This window comes from Choloepus didactylus, chromosome 3, assembly GCF_015220235.1.
Source record: "Choloepus didactylus isolate mChoDid1 chromosome 3, mChoDid1.pri, whole genome shotgun sequence".
Taxonomy (NCBI): Eukaryota; Metazoa; Chordata; class Mammalia; order Pilosa; family Megalonychidae; genus Choloepus; species Choloepus didactylus.
This window is the reverse complement of record NC_051309.1, coordinates 64,037,430-64,053,664: the sequence shown is the minus strand read 5'-3', so window position 1 is coordinate 64,053,664 and position 16,235 is coordinate 64,037,430. Positions and strand designations below refer to the sequence as shown.

The window sequence follows — 16,235 nt, the reverse complement described above, 5'->3', positions numbered from 1 at the left end:
TGAGGCTTGTTTTATGTCCCAGCATATGATCTATTCTGGAGAAAGTTCCGTGAGCACTAGAAAAGTATGTGTATCCTGGTGATTTGGGATGTAATGTCCTGTAGATGTCTGTTAAATCTAATTCATTTATCAGATTGTTTAGGTTTTCAATTTCCTTATTGGTCTTCTGTCTGGTTGATCTATCTATAGGAGAGAGTGATGTGTTGAAGTCTCCCACAATTATTGTGGAAACATCAATTGCTTCCTTTAGTTTTGCCAGTGTTTCTCTCATGTATTTTGTGGCACCTTGATTGGGTGCATAGACATTTACGATTGTTATTTCTTCTTGCTGAATTGCCCCTTTTATTAGTATGTAGTGGCCTTCTTTGTCTCTCAAAACATCCCTGCATTTGAAGTCTATTTTATCTGAGATTAATATTGCTACACCTGCTTTCTTTTGGCTGTAGCTTGCATGAAATATTTTTTTCCATCCTTTCACTTTCAGTTTCTTTGTGTCCCTGTGTCTAAGATGAGTCTCTTGTATGCAACATATTGATGGTTCATTTTTTTTGATCCATTCTGCGAATCTATATCTTTTAATTGGGGAGTTTAATCCATTTACATTCAACGTTAAAACCTTGAAGGCATTTCTTGAATCGGCCATCTTATCCTTTGGTTTATGTTTGCCATATTTTTCCCTCTCTCTATTAATATCCTTTATTGTACCCATACCGAATCTCTTTAGTACTGAACCTTTCTCCAAGTCTCTCTGTCCTGTCTTTGTTTCTCTGTCTGTAGGGCTCCCTTTAGTATCTCCAGTAGGGCAGGTCTCTTGTTAGCAAATTCTCTCAGCATTTCTTTGTCTGTGAAAAACTTAAGCTCTCCCTCAAATTTGAAGGAGAGCTTTGCTGGATAAAGTATTCTTGGCTGGAAATTCCTCTCACTCAGAATTTTAAATATATCGTGCCACTGCCTTCTTGCCTCCATGGTGGCTGCTGAGTAGTCACTACTTAGTCTTATGCTGTTTCCTTTGTATGTGGTGAATTGCTTTTCTCTTGCTGCTTTCAGAACTTGCTCCTTCTCTTCTCTGTTTGACAGTGTGATCAGTATATGTCTCGGAGTGGGTTTTTTTGGATTTATTCTATTTGGAGTTCGCTGAGCATTTATGATTTGTGTATTTATGTTGTTTAGAAGATTTGGGAAGTTTTCCCCAACAATTTCTTTGAATACTCTTCCTAGACCTTTACCCTTTTCTTCCCCTTCTGGGACACCAATGAGTCTTATATTCGGACGTTTCATATTATCTATCATATCCCTGAGGTCCATTTCGATTTTTTCAATTTTTTTCCCCATTCTTTCTTTTATGCTTTCATTTTCCATTCTGTCATCTTCCAGGTCACTGATTCGTTGTTCAACTTCCTCTAGTCTTGTACTATGAGTGTCCAGAATCTTTTTAATTTGGTCAACAGTTTCTTTAATTTCCATAAGATCATCCATTTTTTTATTTAGTCTTGCAATGTCTTCTTTATGCTCTTCTAGGGTCTTCTTGATTTCCTTCATATCCCGTACTATGGTCTCATTGTTCATGTTTAGTTCTTTGAGTAGCTGCTCTAGGTGCTGTGTCTCTTCTGGTATTTTGATTTGGGTGCTTGGGCTTGGGTTATCCATATCGTCTGGTTTTTTCATATGCTTTATAATTTTCTGTTGTTTTTGGCCTCGTGGCATTTGCTGAACTTGATAGGGTTCTTTTAGGGTTTGTAGACCTATTGAAGTCCTTATCTCTAATTTATCAGATCTACAGCTTCGTGGAGTACACTTTCTCTAACTAACCAGCAGGTGGCGTCCACGAGCCACCTGTTCTCCACAAGCCAGTTCTCCCCTGCTTAGCCTTTTTGGTGAGTGGGGGAGTGAGTCTTGTGGGGCCCAATTGGTGTACCAAGCTTGCGTCTGTAGTTGGTGTTGCCTGCCCTGTATGTGGGGCGTGTTTCTGGGCAGTCGGGGAGGGGGGGTGGCCCTAACAATCAAATCTCCCTGATGATCCTAGAGTTTTAAAGCTGCTGCAATAGTCTAATCCTTCAGTTCAGTCCTGCCACAGTTTGTCTCTGCCACTGACCCACAAGTCTTTGGTATTGGCGTATGGCTCCTGAGACTTGCAAGTGGGCCCCTCTTCCAGGCTGTGCACCCCGGGTCCTCTGTTGAGGGATGACTGTGCTATGTCACAGGTGAGTGCCGTCCCCCCAGGGCAGTTCTGGGCTGCTGGGCTGTGTAGGGAGGCTCCCAGTCTGCTCAAATGATGGCTGAATGGGGCTTTGTTAATTCACACTGCTCCGCCTTCCCAGTTCTGGGACATTCAGCTGAGGTTGCAGGGAAGGCTAATGTCCACTCCCAGTTTTGTGGTGTGTGCCTGTTATTTGAAGCACTTCCGTCACACTGGGTTGTCTGGGGCAGCTCTGGGCTATGGGGCTGGCGATGGGCAGGAGTGTTTCCTGTCCACCAGGATGGTGGCTGTGAGCGGACACCCCCCTTTTCTTGGGAAGTTGTGTTGTTTAGTGAATTTTCTCAGCCACTGGATTATTGCCTTTTGTCTCAGAGCTCTCTTAGTTCTGCTCTTGACTTGACGTGCCCAAATTGCAATTCTTTGAAGCTTTCTGTATTGGGCTTCTTAGAGTAATTGTTTTAGAAAAAGAAAAAAGGATTTAAAAAAAAAAACAAACAAACAAAAAAACGGCCCTCCTCAGAGATCTAATGGGTTATTGAAATGCTAATAGACAAAGCAACCAGGGCCATTAAGGAAAGGTCCACAGGGCAGAGAGTTCAGCTTTGCTTTGGGATTTGCATATGCGCCTCAAGGCCTGAGCTCCGCCCTTCCCCTTTCTGTGTTCACCAGAACTCCAAAAATCCTCTGCTTTTATTTTGGAGTTTTTCGTGTTGTTTTTTTTCTATGCCTGTCTCCTCTCTGCTGGGCTGGCTGCTCTCAGAGTCTCTGGTGTCTGGTCTCAGTCTATCTATGGTTGGAGTTTGAATCAGTAGAATGAGTTTCCGATAAGAGCAGCCACTGCAGTTCTCCCTTCTCCTTCCCGGAGCTGACAGCCCCTCCTCCCCCGGGACTGAGCCTGGCAGGGAGGGGCGCGGGTCCCCTGGCCGCAAAAACTTACAGATTTCGCTGATCTCAGCAGTTCCATGTTTTCATGAGTGTTGTATGAAGTATGCCCAAAGACAGATTGCTCTGTGGTGTCCAGTCCACGCAGTTCCTGGCTTTTTACCTACTTTCCTGGAGGAGTAACTAAAACTTACAGCTCACCAGTCTGCCATCTTGCCCCGCCTCCCCTGTATACATTTTAAAGAGAGCTCACAAGGCAATACGTGGTAGTAGTTAACAACATGGATTTTGGAGAGGCTTTGTCTTGGTCAGAATTGCAGCACTGCCATTTACTACTTGACTTTTGGGATATTACTTAAAATCTGCTTTAGTTAACTCATCATTGACGTAAGGATAACATCGGTATCCATTCTACAGGAGTGAGGGAAGAATCACATACATTAATAAAATGCTTGGAACATTGGCTCACAGGAAATTTTCAATAAATATTGCTTATATATGGTCATAACTGGATATAATTAGTAATACAATCAGTTTGGTTCTATTGATGTTTGTTTTTCCAAGAAGCATTGCATTATCTAAAACACTTTCTAAAAATAATTGATTCAAATGAAGGGGATGTAGAGGCTGGGGAGTTTCAGATTCACAGTAATAAAACTATTTCTATCACAAACTACAATAATCAAAATTTGTGTACAGTTGTAATTGCATATTGATAAAACCTGAGTCAAACCAATCTGATATTAGGCTGAGTTTCTGCATGAGAGGAAATTACTCTCTTTTCTCACCAATATGATTATAATTTTTAAATATCAATATTTTAAAATATTAACATTTTTCATTATGGTAGATTAAATTACGTAACAAAAAAAAAATCATGTTCTTCACCTTAATTCATTCCTGTGGGTGTGAACTCACTGTAAATAGTATCTTTTTTAAGATGTTATTTTTAGTTAAGGTATAGCCAAATGCACCTTAATCTGGGCTTTAATCTGAATTACTGGAGTCCTTTATAAGAAGAGTGAAACTCAGAGAAAGAGTGAGAAAGCCACAGGAAGAGCAAGACTCTGGAAACCAACAGAACCTAGAAGAGAAGGGGAAAATGCAGCCATACGCATTGCCATATTGGCAGAAAAGCCAAAAACCGAAGGACAGACTGCAGCCCATACAGTGTTTAGGGGAAAGCACTACCTTGCTGACACGTCAATTTGGACTTCTAACATCAAAACTCTTGAGCCAATAACCCTCATTATTTAAGCCAACCCATTGTATGGTATTTGTTTTTGCACCTGGGAAACTAGGACAATCCCATTAGAAATTAAAACAGAATTTTTTTAAAATGCAAAGTTGATATTGCCTTGATTCCTGCTAAGGTGCCAGCAGTTTTAAATACCATTCATTAACAATTAAAAAGGCCAGTAACATGTCAACATTAATATGAAAATAGTTTTGACCTTGTGAGTTACTCCTTGAAAGATCTCAGTGAGTTCAAATTTCCATGGACCACTCTTTGAGAACCACTAGATTAAAGGGTTAATATGCCCTATGACTCGCTGTCCTGAGATATCCGAATTATTTACTAACATTTTAAATTTAGACCTATATTTTATAACACAATTTCATTCAAAATTAAATTAATAGCAGGGAATACTGGGGAGCATTTTCATAGATTATGAAAATGTGTTCCCAGAATTGAAAGGAGCCAAAATACTAGAAGTGAAGAGATAAATGCCTTGCAGATAAAAACTTTCCTGTTTCTCCATATTCTCTAGGTTTGGGTTTTAGGAATGGAAATTATCTTCTTTCCTTCCTTCTTTCCTCCTATCTTCCTTCCTTTCATCCTTCTATATTCATTTCTTCCCTCTCCTTCCTTCCTTCTATTTTTTTTTTTTTAACAAACATGCACACAAACTAATCTTTAAGGCAATGTGTTCCATATTACAGGCTCTATATCTATCTGTTGTTTTTACATGGATTCAATGGTAAAGTCTCAGATATGGAGCATTATTATATAAATTATTCTGATTTTTTATAATCCATAATAGAACTACAAGACATAATATAATGGCTCTGGAAAAGGAGCAAAGGAGAAGACTCAAACAGAAGAACTCGTGTGTGCATGTGTGTGTGTGTGTGTGTATACACACACAGTTATTGCAGAACATTTACTTGTTTATGTACATACAAAAACCTGCCACTCTCATTTCTTTTATGACTGTTGGAAGAGTTCTTAATGTTACCAGGATTGAATACAACAAAAACTTAGACCTTTTTGTAAGCTGTAAAATCCCCTGCAGTACTACCAATATAAACTGAAATATAACTTTTCAAAAAAGGTGAGAAACAATTCTCTCTCCCTCTTTCCTTTTTTTCCCCTTCTTGTTCCTGATATAACTCCCTTGTGTTAAAACGTAATATCGCTAAAATATTAACAGACTAAAAGTAAAACTCAGATTACTCATTTAAATGGAAAAAAAAATCCATACCCTACACATTTCAATGTCTTCATAATTTAAAAATACCTACGCTTAATATGTATGTGTGTTACTTATCTATGCATAACAGGTAAACCACATGAGATAACATCTAGACTCTTTTTTTTATGGGCATATGTTGTTTTAATGCTGTAAGACCGACATGAAAAGTATAAGAAATAGAATTTCCAGATGGCTATAATTATCATTAAACAAAATGCACAGACTTTTTAAAGTCTCTACTTGATCAGAAACTCTCAAAGAGGATACCTTTTTAAATGTCTAGATTTATGATCTTTGATTCTAAGAAAATTCACAGTGTAAGCAACATATTTATGCTCATGTTTCAGAGACAACTATTAATATTTTTATGGCACTGCCCCCACTGGAAAGCCCACTAAATTCAACTTCATTTCAAATATTTAGTTTTTGGCTTAAAAATTAACGCAATGAGGACATACAGTCAGTAGTAGATTAGTCACTGGGCAGGAGGGGATGGGGTTAACAGTAATGAGAATTAGGAATCTTACTGTGGTGATAGAAATGTGATAAAACTGATAAATAACAATTGTAAATTTGGTACCACTTGGTAAATTTACTAAAACATTACTGAGTTGTATACTTGAGATATGTAAATTATATGAAATATAAAACATGTTTCAATAAAGTTAAATAAAAAATTACTACATTGAATGAAACAAGCCAGACACAGAAAAGCATATACTATATGAATCTATTATTTTAAAGGACAAAGACAAGAAAAACTAATTTAGGGTGTTAGATGTCAGGACAGTGGTAAACGTTGAGGGAGGGATGACTAGTATGGAACATAAAGGGGAGGGGGAGCTTCTGAGGTGCCATTAGTGTTCTCTTCCTATAGCTGGTTGTTGGTAACTACATGGGTGAGGTTGGTGAATAAAAATTCACCGACCTTACACTTAAGATATGCGAACTTTTCTGAATATACATTATACCTCCGTAGAAAGTTATATATACATCTGTACATACGCTTTTACACATACACATGTATATATACATCTATACATATGCTATATGTATAGATGTATACTCTGTAGAAAGTTATATATACATTATACATATGTTTTTCACAAACGTTTTTTCTAGAAGTCATGATATAGGTTTATGTTTAGATACAACAAAGAGGGGTGTGGATGATTTTAATAAATGAGGTGAGACATTCTGAGAGGGATAAATAAATGTGGTCTGATTTATTATCCAAATAGCTGGATCCAAATAGCTGGATAATGAAAGACTGCTAAGCACAAACATTTGGGGACAGCACGGAACGGCATGAGAACACACTTGAACTGAGAACAGGCAGTGCATTCTGGAAGCTCAGTGAGAAAACTGGCTTTTCTCTAGAGCAGGTATCAGATTGGATACGTCTACTGGAAAAAAAAAGTGGAAATCAAGTGTCTGATGTACTTTTTAATTAAAGTGCTAAAATTTTCACATTTAACTTACATGCTAATATATACTGACAAATGTATGTATAGTCTAACATATTCATGTCTGTCCTTGCCTGTGACATCTAAATTATTAAGCTGAAGCAAGATATGAAGTCTTTATAACAAGGTTATGCAACTATTCAGAAATAATAATAAACTTTTGGTGTTTAGTAATGATCATTCCATCTAGAGACATGCTTTAAAATGTTTATACCCTGATATAGTTTTGTTCTAGATATTTAAATGAAAGAAATTACAAAGTGTAATCTAACCTGCCTTTTCAAAACAATGCTTTCCATTTTGATTTTAGTTCAACAGCATCAATGTGTTTAAACTGCTCATATTATCAGTATGCTACGCCTATATTATAATCAGTCATTACTAGCATTATTCATTATAAAGCAGCTTAAGTGGACCCAGCTGCCTCATCTCTTGGATACCCATAAGACGGAAAAGAATTTCTTCTCTCAGAGAGTCAAACACTTTCATTTTGGACCAGTGTAAATGCAGTACATTTAATAGTACAAATTCAAGTGAGGAACTTTCTTCCATGGAGAATTATCCACAATTACTTCAGCTAACTGACAACTCTTATTTGAGAAACCATCAGAAGGGTTTATACAAATGATTTAGTAAGGATGCTTAAAGCATTTTTACACTGCAGATTTGCCACTTTATGAATCCCATATAATTCAGTGGTCCCAAAGGATCCATTATAACTATATTTTGCAATAATTATAAGATTACAGGCTTATTTTGGGAGCTCTTAAATGTCCATGAAAGGATTAAAACTATTTTAATGGAAATCATATAGAGCTCAAATAGCTAGCGAAGTTAATGCTTCTGATACATTTTAAATGAAAACCTAATGACAGGGAAGTAGCATTCCCTCTTCAACCCCCACCCCAAATGGATTCAGAAGAATCTTACTGAATTGTCTAATTGAAACAAATAATTTAGACAGACTGCCCATTCCATACTACTTATGGAAAACTGCTCCTGAGAGACCATAAAAATGCCTATCTACATGCACTTAAATGATTAGAATTATTTTAGGCATAATATCAGAAATATATAAAACTGAGAGAAATATGAGAACAAAAAGTGCAACCAAATGTATATAAATGGAATTTCTAATTTTAAAATCTTATTTCTCATTAACACTTATGTCAACTGAACCAGCATTTTAGAAATAGACCAACAAAAGCCCTCAGATTGGCCCAGACAGGCTGTTAACAAATATACATCAGGTGCTTTGATCATCAAAAACCTGGCATGTTAAACTTGTATTAATAATTTATACAACAATCCTTTATAAAAATAAAATACTGATTCTACCAATTTATTAATCACACACAAACACACACATTTTTATTAAGTATCAAGAAGACAAAAGGTTAAAAATAAGGCTGGCTTCCTTAAGTACACCAAGAAGATGTTCCTAGAAATCAACTCAAAATTTTGTTTATATAACTGATTTGTTTTACTTATACGTATGTTATGGTTTTTCCCAAATGCTGAAGAACTCCTTAAGTAACAGAAAAATAAATGCTTCAACAGAGATGTTAATGAAAGCTCTAGACTGACTCAGTTAAATACAATAAATTCACTCAACAAGTCAATGATTTATTACTTGAAGAGTAATCAGAAATCATGAAAACATAGTAAATGAATGACTTTATCAGTGATTTCTGAGAAATCATGGTAACAGTGAAGAAATATTAAGAGATATTTAATATTTAGCAAATTTATCAAGAAATTTTACTATAATATAAAACTTCTATTATAAGGATTGAAATTTCTATTAAGTCTTTAAAATCTAAGATCTCCTTTTAGTTATCATAAGATATTATATGATGCCTTATTTTATATTACTTTAACATGGTAGTATTTTAAATAGCTTAAATGTTTTAAGTGGATTAATTATTTTGGTTTACTAGATACTCAAGGAATAGTTTTTCACTGTTTACCAAGGCCAAAAAATCTTCAATGAATACTTTTACTATATTCAGATTAATTATTATATAAATTACTTATTAATTTTTCTCTGTTTTCTACATTGTTAGGAAATAACTGTTAGCAGTAAAACATTTTGTCTGCAATTTCTGCTGAAAATTACAAAATCCTGATTTTTTAATATTTTGAAAAATAAATTTAATCTCTCATCTAATCAACTTAGTTCTAGAGAAACCTAGCAAAATAACTCAGCATATAGATAAGACCAGGAAACATAATAAATAACCTACCAAATTTTAATAATTTCCAGATGCCATCTTCAATTTTTAGCTAGTATTTTTGTGATGCGGGGAATACCTGGATACTTTTAAAGTATTTCAAATTACCCTAAGAGTCCCAACAGTGTTTGTGTTCTTGCATGTGCTCAATTTGTCAATTTTGCAGGTTTTTGTTAAATGTACTAAGAAAAGATTTATTAAAAATATCATACCTTTGAGACATAATCTTATAGGCATCTGGCAAATAGCATCGTATATTCTCCATCTGAGCAGGGTCCGAGTCACAGATTTTGTCGTCAGTCCTTCCATAGTTGGCACTCTCGATCATGATGACGTCTGTTCCCGGACAGCGGAGCTCTATGGGGTAGCTCTCACAGGAGAGCTCTCTGCGCACCACAGCCATCGGAATTGGGGCACGGCTGAAAGCTACAGCGAGGAGGAAGAAAAAAAAAGTCATCTTTACTTTGTGCTAAGGAAAACTACGTATGTTTGCTTCTCCAGGGTTTGGGGTAAACTATTACTGAAGACAGCTAAAGTAGTTGAGATCCATAATTTTAACTAAAAATATACTCTATCAGACATTATAATGTTATATTATTATATTATATATTAATATAGTCTCTATATATATACATTCATATTATATTGTTACATAAATAATAAAATATAACTTTCTAGCTTTTTTTAAACCAACAATGACAATTATTTTTAAAAACCTAATTTAACACTTATTTTTCCCTGTAAATAGAAATAAAGCACTCAAAACCTTGGCCTGGTCTGTGAGGTTAATACTATGTAAAAATACCAAGCAGTTTGTGAAGTAAGATACACAGAAAATCTTCAGGGATTATTTTTTGTTTGTTTAAGGAAACACTTGTTGAGTTCAAATACACTTCTGTAAGCAGTCTATTTCAATTTGAAAACAGTTTCATTGTCTTAAATAATATTTAACATCATCAGTGTAACTTTAAACAATTATAAAAATAAAACATGTTCTTTATTTAAGAAAATAGAGATTTTTCTGGAGAAAAGTTAAATTTTCCTTCAGCTCCCTCTCCTTTCCTTTCCTCCATTATTGAAAAGTAACCGGTTAACAAAGTGGTGATCTTCTTGTTAGAATTTTCTACACAAAAACAAACAGACAGTATATGTTTCCTCCTACCTCTCTTTTTATTTTCCTTAGGTAAATTTTACTCAGGTATTACACTACACATATTGTTTGACCCTTTATTTAATTTTATTAATATTACATGATGGAAATCATTTCATTTCTCAGTTGTGTTTTTTTATAATGGCTGCATTATATGGACATAACATAATTTATTTAACTATTTCCATATTGATGGACATTTAGGAAGGTCACAGTTTTTGTGTCATAATATTGCAAAGAAGTACAAACATGTGTGCACCTTGGCTATAATATTTCAGTTGTCCAAATATATTTTATGGTATATTTCTACAAATGGAACTGATAGGTTAAGGGGGAAACTCATTTCAAACATGGCAGGTATTAACAAATACCTTCCCAAAAAACTTAACAAAAATGTATCCCTCCATAAAAGGTACTTAACTTTTCAAAATTAAATACGATCAATTCATTTAAATTCAGCTAATTTGATAGATGAGAAATGGTATAATATCCTCACTTGAACTTGCACTACTTCATTTGTATGGAATATATTTCCATAAGTTTATTGACCATTTATATTTCTTTTATTTGTGAATTGCTCACTAACATTTATGTATGTTTTGTTCTTATAAAAGGTCTTTGCAAAGTAACAAAACATACCATTTGTCCTTCATATTGATGGTAAACAGGATTTTTCTAGTTTTTTGTTTGTCTGATTTTAAATGTTTGCTGAATATATGTACATAAATATATTTAATTTGTGTACAGAAAATTTATCTATCTTTTCATGCCAAGTTTAACCAAGTTTCCCACTCCAAGACTGTGAACATATTAGGTCCTGTATTGGAATAATGCCAATTTTTTAATTGTAAAAACTTAACAAGCCTTGTTTAAAAAACATTCTAAATCAAATGTTAATCAATTGTTAAATAAGTTGCTTTGCACATAAGGGAATTAATAATAGAGATACAGACATGATAGCCACAAATTTGCATTGATAGTTGATTAGCTTGCTAATGTGCACAAACATAAAAACATGTATTTAAAGAAATACATGAGACTTTTCTGTGCCTTTTTTTTTAAAATAAGAGTGAAATGTGAAAGGAAAAGAAGGAAAGGAGAGAGGCAGGAAGAGAAAGAAAAAGAGAGGGGACCAAAAGATAGAAACTTTATTGCCATATTTTCACATGAAATTTGGAAAAAGTATTGATTTGGTTACTTCAAAATTGATGGTGACATGAGTTTTACATCAGTTCTATAATATCTTGAGAAAACTATCATTGTACCATAGAACCCATGCATAACTTCTGAGCATGTCATGTAAACCATTCAAACTCCACTGGACAATTAGTTCCATTGTGTGTGTGTATCTCTCTTACACACGTACATACACACACACTCAAACAGAACAATCAACACATCCCTGTTTCTGATCAAGAGCGTTAACATAAGGAAAGGTTGAACGTAACTTATTACTATTAAAGTTTGATGTTTAGTCAACATCTTGGCAGGGCAGACTCACAATAGAGACACAAAATTTCTGAAACGCTCATTTCTACTGTTCCTAAAACAAAATATCTTTGTTTATCTATCATTCATAAATTGGATGGCTGTTTGAACATGAAGTCCTTTTTAACACTGAGATTCTATTTTCATGAATAAAGGCATTTGCATTAATGTATTTAAATTTTTCAGTAATAGAATTAAGGAATAATAAAATTGTTCCATTTGGAATACAGTTTCATAATTTGTCAGTTTCAATGTAATCACAAAGGTTTTCTTTCAATAAAAGGTCCTAAAAATAAGAATTTTCTAGAATGTTTTATAGTAAACTTTTGAGCATTTGCTATGAGACAAATTGTTTCTCAACTTTGGTATAACTGTTTTTAAAAACCAGAATGAAAGTGCTATCAAACATTGCATTGACCTGTATATTTTATTGACTTAGTCAATTTAGTAAAAACACAAGTTGATTTAACAAAGAAACAAAAGAAATTACCAACTGTAAAAACATTTGTTTTATTAAATGGACAATTTGGTTGATCAAATTAATCAGACGATCTTGTCAAAATGCTTGTACATGGACACTGCTTTAATCTGGGTCTTAATTCTCAAAAATATGATTTAAAACCAGACACTACACAATTGCTAAGTCAACTAAAATGTGGAGGCCCAGAGGATCTAAGACGGCAGCACAGAGAGGAGTGGAAACTAAGTAGTCCCCCTGGAACAACTAAAAAAAAACAGTAACAACTAGTAAATAATCCAGAATAACTGCAGGGGGACAAACGTGACCGTCCACTCATCATACACTAAACCTGAATTGGGAGGAATGCCCGAGATCACAGCATAAAATCTGTAAGAACTGCGGATCCAAATTGGGAGACTCCTCCCCCACAGCCCAAGGTACAAAGCCTCATGGCGCCAGAGAAAAGCTTTCTCCCACCAAGCGAATATAGCTCAGCTGAGCTCCAAGTGAGGTTTTAATTAGCGAGTGTGAACTGCTCACTACAAGGTATGAATCCCCAACAAGTAGACAGAGGCTTTGGGTGACGACTGACCTTGGAGAGCCGGAGGGTCGCCTTGGACTAGCTCTGTTGCTTTTTCAACTCAGTGGAGAAAGCCTCAGCCATTCTCAGTTCCCAGTTCTGTGACCCAGACAGGGGTGTGGCACAGGCAGAGAGAGACCATTGAAATGCTAATGACCTCCCTCTAGGGTGTCTATCTTCTCTAAGAGGAAGTGGGGGGTGCAGCTCTACTACCTGCCTTTCATTCAGAACTTACGCAAGTCAAGAATTAAAGGCTAATCTTTGCATCAGGCTGAGAGCACCCCTGCACGGTCCGGTGGCCCGGGACTTCCCTTGAGGGACGACGTGCACTAGTGACATAGCACAGCCTTCCCTCAGCAGAGGTCCTGGAATATCACAGCTGAGAAGGAGGGCCCATTTGGAAAACCCAGGGATGCTACGTCAATGCTGGTGGTTTGTGGGTCAGCGACAGAGAAAATCTGGGGCAAAACTGAAATGAAGGCTTAGGCTCTTGTAACAGCCTTGAATCTCCGCGAACACCTGGGAGGTTTGAATATTAAAGCGGCCCTGCCTCCCTGACCACCCAGACACACACACCACGTCAGGGCAGACAGCTCCAACAACAAACCCAAACTGAGTTCACCAACTGAACCCCACAAAAATCATTTCCCCCACACCACAGAGACAGAGTTGGGGAGAACTGACTTGAGGGGTATATATAACTCGCAGACACCATCTGCTGGTTAGTTGGAGAAAGTGTACACCACCAACTTGTATTTCTGAAAAATTAGATTGGTATTTTTTTTTTTTACAACTTGAAAGAACCCTATCAAGCAAAGCAAATGCCAAGAGGACAAAAACAACAGAAAATCTTAATGCATATGATAAAACCAGACGATACGGAGAACCCGATCCCAAATACCCAAATCAAAATATTAGATGAGACACAGTACATGGCACAATTAATCAAAGAACTACAATCGAGGAATGAAAACATGGCAAAGGATATAAAGGACATGAAGAAGACCATGGAATAGGATAAAAGGGACATAAAAAAGACCCTAGAAGAGCATAAAGAAGAAATTGCAAGATTAAATAAAAAAATAGAAGATCTTATGGAAATAAAATAAATTGTTGGCCAAATTAAAATGACTCTGGATACTCATAATACAAGATTAGAGGAAGTTGAACAATGACTCAGTGTCCTAGAGGTCCACAGAACAGAAAATGAAAGAACAAAAGAAAGAATGGAGAAAAAAATCAAAAAAATCAAAAAGGATCTCAGGGATACGATCGACAAAATAAAACGTCCAAATTTAAGACTCATTGGTGTTCCAGAAGGGAAGAGAAGGGAAGGTCTAGAAAGAGTATTCAAAGAAATTGTTGGGGAAAACTTCCCAAACCTTCTATGCTAGGGAGGGGGTGGAATGGGAAGATTTAGGCTGTATAAATGTTTCCACAATTGAGGAAAAAAAAAAAAAAAAAAGTCTAAATAGATGGCAATTGAATGCCAAGGATGACCCTGGATGGGATCTGAGGATGGAGGACAGGAGGCTCAAAGGGACACAGTTGAGACATAAGGAAAAGGAAATATAGAATCTAAGCTTTAGTATCATTGTTGAATCTCTTGTACTTCTTAGCTGCATTTAATGGGATTGCATAAAAGAATGTTCTTGTTCATGGGAATTGTATATGTGAATTATATTGTTTGTTCAAGGATGTGTGCAGCTAGCTCTTATATGTTCAGAAGACAGAGCAATAGATGATGGATGATAGATAGGGAGAGAGAGAGAGGGAGGGAGGGAAAGAAATAGTGGTGTGACAACATGTTAAAGTTAGTGGATTGGGGTATCGGGGTGGGTCAGGGAATGCTGGAGTTCTGTGTATGGGGTTTGTATTGTTTCTACAACTATTCCTATAACTTTGAATTTATTTCAAAAGAAAATGTAAACAAACAAACAAACAAAAAAACCCCACAAGTTTCCCGAACATGGAAGGGGTAGGAAAGGGATGGACTCTTCAATTCCCTTAATGTTTCATTAAAACCAACTAGTTCAAATAGAACAAAAAAAAAAAAAAAAAAAAAAAAAAAAAATGTGGCGGCCCAAGTTTTCCACATATCCCTTTTGGCCCTGAAAGAATTATTCAAAAGTTATGGATATGGCAGCTGTGTACAGAGAACCAAAGGTGATTTGGATACTTTCTTCCATTTAACATAAAATTTCATTTGTATCAGTACAACAGTGACAAACCGTACTCAGTAAATGATGGATGCTTTGCTTGAAGGAATATATCACTAGAAACTATAACATCTACTTAGCTATTTAAATTACTTCTAATTATGTTTCTGAATTTTTAATCAGCAACCAAAATCTAAAGGAAAAAAAGCTTACATAAAAAGCAAATCATTTTTACTGTTCAGTTACCATGCTAAGAATGGACTTGGTTACTACAGAAAAAGACTAAAACATGGAGAATGTTCACAATTCATATGCAGACAAATAGTCTGTCACATATTGTGTTAGGGTAATAGTGCACTGGGCACTGTTATCCTATGATATACTCTGTTATAACAAGCAATAGAGTGTCACCAATTAGGTGTGTAATATATATTTGATCAATAAATTGGAAAAGCTTTAGATGTGTAATCTGGTTGCCTTCAGGTTGGATGCTACCACTTGGAACTACTCACTACCATGGGAGTGAATAATGCAATACCAAACTGAGCTTCTCTGCTAAAGATGGCCAGAAACTTCAGGAAGTCCTCAAGTTTAATGTCAAGAGATGAGATAGTAGGACAAAAGACATCAGTATGAATCTATAAAAGACTAGACAGACTACAAGGCAAGAAACCAGTTAGTTGGTTGAGGGCTTAGCCTCGTATTATTAATTCAGTTTAAAGCATGTTGTCATTAAGGTGTCAGGATAATACCTGAAGATATTCAATTCTCAGTTGGTTTCATGAGTCTAGAGTTCGGGAGGAAGATATAGGATAGATATGTAAATGGCTGAACCCATGGATATAGACGAAATAGCTCAGGGAGTGCTTATAACTTAAGAGAAGGGACATGAACACAGAAGTTGGAATATCCATGGCCATTGGCAGAGGGAGGTGCTAGTTAGGCACTGGAGAAATATAACATAGAGAAGGTGATTTGATGTCTATTCAAAAAAGATTTTGACTGTATGGACAAACCCACCTGCTTCTGCATTGAGAAGAAGGAGCTTAGTTTCATGACAGATAACTCAAACACTTCTCTCTCTTTCCCTAGGCCAAACCTTCAATGTCCTTTTCAAATCTGGTTTTCACATGGATTGTGAA

At 35.8% G+C, this 16,235-nt stretch overlaps 1 protein-coding gene across 7 annotated transcripts in view; it reads right to left on the bottom strand.

Annotated features, from left to right (window-relative positions):
* Positions 1 to 16,235, bottom strand: part of ADGRL3 (adhesion G protein-coupled receptor L3) — a 912,567-nt gene that overhangs the window by 509,016 nt on the left and 387,316 nt on the right. For all 7 annotated transcript variants that reach the window (XM_037829887.1, XM_037829881.1, XM_037829884.1 and 4 more), the window contains exon 6: positions 9,469 to 9,682. In XM_037829887.1, coding sequence (XP_037685815.1) covers positions 9,469 to 9,682 — 214 coding nt within the window. The remainder of the gene's footprint in view (positions 1 to 9,468; positions 9,683 to 16,235) is intronic.